General features: G+C 39.5%; 1 protein-coding gene across 14 annotated transcripts in view; it reads right to left on the bottom strand.

Moving 5' to 3' along the window:
* Positions 1-2,241: 2,241 nt before the first annotated feature.
* Positions 2,242-6,069, bottom strand: part of LOC120094815 (zinc finger protein 431-like) — a 51,681-nt gene continuing 47,853 nt past the window's right edge. For 12 of the 14 annotated variants that reach the window (XM_039084902.2, XM_039084905.2, XM_063266590.1 and 9 more), the window contains 2 exons: positions 5,988-6,048; positions 2,242-4,811 (listed from right to left, as the gene is read on the bottom strand). In XM_039084902.2, the coding sequence (XP_038940830.1) occupies positions 2,603-4,811; positions 5,988-6,048 (2,270 nt within the window). In that variant the 3' untranslated portion in view covers positions 2,242-2,602. Of the gene's footprint in view, positions 4,812-5,826; positions 6,049-6,069 lie in introns of those variants that run through there. The other 2 variants (XM_063266594.1, XM_063266595.1) reach the window with 1 other exon arrangement.

Here is a 6,069-nt window from a genome sequence, read left to right as displayed (position 1 = left end):
CAATGTCATCTAGGATGGCTAAACTTCTACCCCTTCCAGACTCAGCTTTACCCCCTTTGAGATCTTATATGGGGCCTCAGCTCCTCTGACTGTATTAGATGATGTTACTGAACCAACATGTCATAGTAATAATGATTTGTATGCCAGGCTAAAAGACCTACAGGTGATACAGAAAGAAATCTGCTCACAGCTGACAGCAACCTATGCCCCAGGAACCCCTGAGACATTTCATCAGTTCCAGGTCGGAGACTGCAGCTACACTGAGCCCAGACACTCGAGCCTCACTAGAAAGGACCATACCTGGTGCTACTGACCACCTTGACAGTCATTAAGTCTCAGCCCTCACCAGCAGTGTACTAGCTGTTGGGGCTGAGAGCTGGGACCTAGAGGGACACTCAGATCTTCAAAAAGCTCCCTAGATTTAAGTGACTGGGAGGTTCCTATAATGCTCACTTGAGGAGTGTGCTTTAGAAACAAGAATTGCATGTTTGCCCTGGGTTCTATCGGGATAGGTGAGGAGACAGGCTTGATTTATCATTACATATGTTAGTACTCCTAACACTTCTTGAGACTGTGCCTCAGGAATCACAATCTGTATAAGTTTAAAAGTTCTGAAAGCTAGTCATGACCTTGGTGTATAGGTTTATAGTGTCCAGATTAAAATCCTGATGCTAAAAACTTAATAAGACACAAAAGAGAGTTAAAAAATTATTTAAGGCTATCTAGGTGCTACAAGGGCAGCACAAGGACATCTGCTGTTGCCCTACAAGGCTTATAGAGAATTCAGAACTGCCATTGACTCAGATATAAAAAGAGTAAAAAAAGACTTTTTAGCTGACCTCCAAGAATACCTAACCTCCCTCTCAGAGGTAGTCCTTCAAAATAGGAGAAGATTAGACCTGATATTCCTTAAAGAAGGAGGGCTATGTGCTGCTTTGAAAAAAAAATGTTATTTTTACCTCGATCACTCAGGGACCATTAAAGATTCTATGGCTAAACTTAGAGAGAGGCTAGACAAGAGAAGACGAGAACGAGAAGCCACTGATAGTTGGTTTCAAAGCTGGTTAAACAGGTCCCCATGGCTTACCACCCTGCTGCCGGCCTTAGCTGGTCCCTTGATTATCCTCCTCCTTTTGCTCACTTTTGGGCCCTGCATAATTTATCGCTTTTTTTGTTGTTGTTCTTTTTATCGGAGCTGGGGACCAAACCCAGGGCCTTGCGCTTCCTAGGTAAGCGCTCTACCACTGAGCTAAATCCCCAGCCCCATTAATCGCCTTTTAACTTTTGTCAGGGAACGGATTAGTGCTGTACATGTCCTCATGTTAAGACAACAGTATCAGGCTGTACGGGGTAAAGAGCCTCTAGATGCTGAACTCATCATGTAGTTCTAAGATTAGAACTACTCACAAAAAGTAGAGGGGAATGAAGTTAAAATAAAAACTTCATAAAAACTGCAAAAGAACAGCAGATAAGGGGACAGGACAGAGCAGGCCTGAGATGTGCCCCGACAAGCCTAAAAACAAGGTCAAGGGATTGTTCCAGGAACTAGCAGCCACCATCTCAGCTGAGTCGGGGGCCATCCTGACGGACAACTCCCTGCTCTACAGATAAAGATAAGACGCTCTCCTACATTGAGAACACTCCAGCCCGCACGGACTGCTTACAGATGAGACCTTGTACCCATTTCCCTTGCAGATAACCACGCTGAATCCCCTTGCCTTCCCCCATAAAAAGCCTTAAATTTCGAGTCTTGGGGTCGATTCCTCTGTCTCCTGCGTGACACACGTTTCAGCCCGAGATCTCATTAATAAATGCTACCTCTTGCTGTTACATCAAGACGGGCTACTCGCGTTTCCTGGGGAACTCCATCCCGCTACTAGAGAGGCTCCCCAAATTTTGGCGCGGCTTTTTCACTAGCACTAAAGGCACACCCAACCACCCTAAACACAATCCCTACCCTTCTAACTCAGCTTGTTTCCAATAGACTCCTGGCATTTACTTTGACCATGTTTTTGAATTGTTAGGTATTTATGCAGATTTCAAGACACAGACTTTGCCACAGAGCCCAGGGTTTCAGTGAATGGAAGTATGAATACTTTTGTTATAGTGAGAGTTATACAAATGTGCAAAGGCTTGACCATATTTAGTACATTCACAGTTTTTCTCTAGTGTGGTATATTTTATGCTGTTTGTCTTAATTTGGGTTTTAATGCTGTGAAAAAATACCATGACCAAGGCAACTCTTAGAAAGGACATTTAATTGGGGGGAGGGTATACAGATTCAGAGGTTCAGTCTATTATCAAGGTGGAAGGAATCTCAGTGTCCAAGCAGACATGGTGCTGGAGAGAGTTCTACATCTTGATCAGAAGGCAGCCAGAAGACTCTTCTGCCCTGGGTAGAGTTTAAGCATGGGGTCTCAAAGCCAACCACCACCACCCCCTCCCCCACAGTGACACACATCCTCAAAGGCCACATCTACTCCAAAAGGGCCATACCTCATAACAATGCCACTTGCCATGGGCCAAGTATATTTTAACCACCATACCTTTGAATATCACAGTAAAGGCTTTACTGCATTGGTTACATTCACAGGGTTACTCTTTAGTATGTATGTGTTCTTTTATGTAGTTGGAGTTGGCTTGATTGTGAAAAGGCTTTACCACATTCATTACATTCGTAAGGTTTCTCTCCAGTATGAATTCTTTCATGCCTTTTAAGGTCATTCTGACCTACAAAGGCTTTACCACATTGCTTACATTCGAAAGGTTTCACTCCAGTATGTATTGCTCTATGTGTTTGGAGACTAGTGTTACATGCAAAGGCTTTACCACATTGCTTACATTCGAAAGGTTTCACTCCAGTATGTATTGCTTTATGTGTTCGGAGACTAGTGTTACATGCAAAGGCTTTACCACATTCACTACATTTGTAAGGTTTCTCTCCAGTATGTATTACTTTATGTGCTCGGAGATTAAAATTGAATACAAAGGCCTTACCACATTCATTACATTTGTAAGGTTTCTCTCCAGTATGTGTTCTTCTATGTTTTTTAAGATCATTCTGACCTACAAAGGCCTTACCACATTCATTACATTTGTAAGGTTTCTCTCCAGTATGTATTCTTTTATGTCTTTTAAGCTCACTCGGAACTACAAAGTCTTTACCACATTGATCACATACATAGGGCTTCTCTCCAGTATGTATTCTTTTATGTACTTGGAGATAACTATGATATGCAAAGGCTTTATTACACCAATCACATACATAGGGCTTCTCTCCAGTGTGTATTCTTTTATGTACTTGGAGATAACTATGAGATGCAAAGGCTTTACTACACTGATCACATTCATAGAGATTCTCTCCAGTATGTATTCTTTTATGTACTTGGAGATAACTATGAGATGCAAAGGCTTTACCACATTGATCACATTCATAGAGCTTCTCTCCAGTATGTATTCTTTTATGTACTTGTAGATAACTATGAGATGAAAAGGCTTTACCACATTGATCACATTCACAGAGCTTCTCTCCAGTATGTATTCTTTTATGTACTTGGAGATAACTATGAGATGCAAAGGCTTTACCACATTGATCACATTCATAGAGATTCTGTCCAGTATGTATTCTTTTATGTACTTGGAGATAACTATGAGATGAAAAGGCTTTACCACATTGATCACATTCACAGAGCTTCTCTCCAGTATGTATTCTTTTATGTACTTGGAGATAACTATGAGATGAAAAGGCTTTACCACATTGATCACATTTGTAAGGTTTCTCTCCAGTATGTATTAATTTATGACTTCCAAGATTACAACGATGTTCAAAGGCTTTACCACATTGATCACACTTGTAAGGTTTCTCTCCAGTATGTGTTATTCCATGCGTTTTGAGATAACTGAGTCGAGCAAAGGCTTTACCACATTGATCACATACATAGGGCTTCTCTCCAGTATGTATTCTTTTATGTACTTGGAGATAACTATGAGATGTAAAGGCTTTACCACATTGATCACATTCATAGAGCTTCTCTCCAGTATGTATTCTTTTATGTACTTGGAGATAACTATGAGATGTAAAGGCTTTACCACATTGATCACATTCATAGAGATTCTCTCCAGTATGTATTCTTTTATGTACTTGGAGATAACTATGAGATAAAAAGGCTTTACCACATTGATCACATTCACAGAGCTTCTCTCCAGTATGTATTCTTTTATGTACTTGGAGATAACTATGATGTGCAAAGGCTTTACCACATTGATCACACTTGTAAGGTTTCTCTCCAGTATGTGTTATTCCATGAACTTGGAGATGACCGAGTTGTGCAAAGGCTTTACCACATTGGTCACATACATAGGGCTTCTCTCCAGTATGTATTCTTTTATGTACTTGGAGAGAACTATGATATGCAAAGGCTTTACCACATTGATCACATTTGTAAGGTTTCCCTCCAGTATGTGTTATTCCATGTGTTTTGAGATGACTGAGTCCTGCAAAGTCTTTACCACATTGATTGTATTTGTAGGATTTTCTTCCAGTATGTATTAGTTTATGCCTTCCAAGATTACAACGACGTTCAAAGGCTTTACCACATTGATTACATTTGTAGGGTTTTTCTCCAGTATGAATTCTTTCAAGAGTTTGAAGCTGAGAATCGTATGTAAAGGCTTTATCATGTGGCTTACATTCATAGAGTTTCTCTCCAGTATGTGTGCTTTTATGTCTTTGGAGATGACTCTGTTGTGCAAAGGCTTTACCACACTGAGTATTTTCAGAGGGTTTCTCTCCAGGATGACATCTTTCATGCCTGCAAAGATAGATAGTTAGCACATGGGAAAGCTTTACCACATTCAATAAACTAATGAATCTTTTTACCTGTGGAAATTAATTTTATAATTTGGTCTATTTGTAAAGAAGAATCACATCTTAAGGTTGTATCACTTTGTTTACACTCATGGTTTCCCATTCATTATGGGTTGGTAAAAGTGTTATTACATGGCTCACATTTGTAGCATCCTTTATCTCTATGAGATTTCTCATATATTTGAAGAGAAATGGAAGAGCTAGAGCTTTACCACACTGAGTACATTCATATGTTTTCCTTTATTGTGAAATACACTACATTTGCATACCACATCAGCAAAGTGAACCAGGACGAACAGAAAGGGATTTCCACAATCCTAGTATTCATAGGGATTTTCTGCTATGTGAGTTTATGGATATATTCCCAATGAAGTTGGGAAACCAACTAATTATAAACTTGTATCACACTGAGAAAGTCTGCTCAAATGTGGACTACTACATATATCTTAATTGTTCTGGGGGGGGGGGGCATTGCTTCTTTCAATATCCTTGTGCTCACATGGCTTGTATCCATTGTGACACAGGATATAGCTGTTAACAAATGAAATATTTCCACTTTGTATTCACACAGTTTGACTTTTTGTTCATCATAGTCATATGGTATAAGAATCAAGGTTTCTCTTCAACAACATTCTTGACTCTCATAAACTGTCCCTCTCACTTAAACTTAACAATGTTCCTATATGAGTAATCAGCTTTACTATGATATATTTGCCTATTAGAAACATAAACTTATCACCTACTCTATCTCTCTCTCTCCCTCTCTCTCTGTGTGCGTGTGCGTGTGTGTGTGTATGTGTGTGTGTTTGTTTTATCAGACTAAAGAGATTGCAGATTGGCAGGTTTACAGAGTAGCTGTAATGTGGCTATGATTCAAATGGTAATATCTGTTAAGGCATTGTTTCTTTGTCTTCTTTCTTAGAGGAATGCCTTGCAAAAAACAAGTCAGACACCTGACATTGAGGTACATGGATTTCTGAGAATTTAATAATCAATACAGTTAAAGAAGTGCTTTTTTTTTTTTTTTTTTTGTTAACACTGTTGCTTTCCTTTAAAAGTTCCAGGACATACTAACATTTCTTCAGGGGCATATTCATACGAACTTGCACATGAAAATTACCTTCCATGTCTTCTGAAACTTTGACAATGCTCATCAATAGTATGGTCTTCCCAATTGTAACCTAAAATACAATACCAGAAAA

This window comes from Rattus norvegicus, chromosome 9 (assembly GCF_036323735.1).
Source record: "Rattus norvegicus strain BN/NHsdMcwi chromosome 9, GRCr8, whole genome shotgun sequence".
In the NCBI taxonomy this organism is placed as follows: Eukaryota; Metazoa; Chordata; class Mammalia; order Rodentia; family Muridae; genus Rattus; species Rattus norvegicus.
Note: the sequence above shows the minus strand (reverse complement) of the source record. Positions and strands in the feature narration are given on the sequence as shown.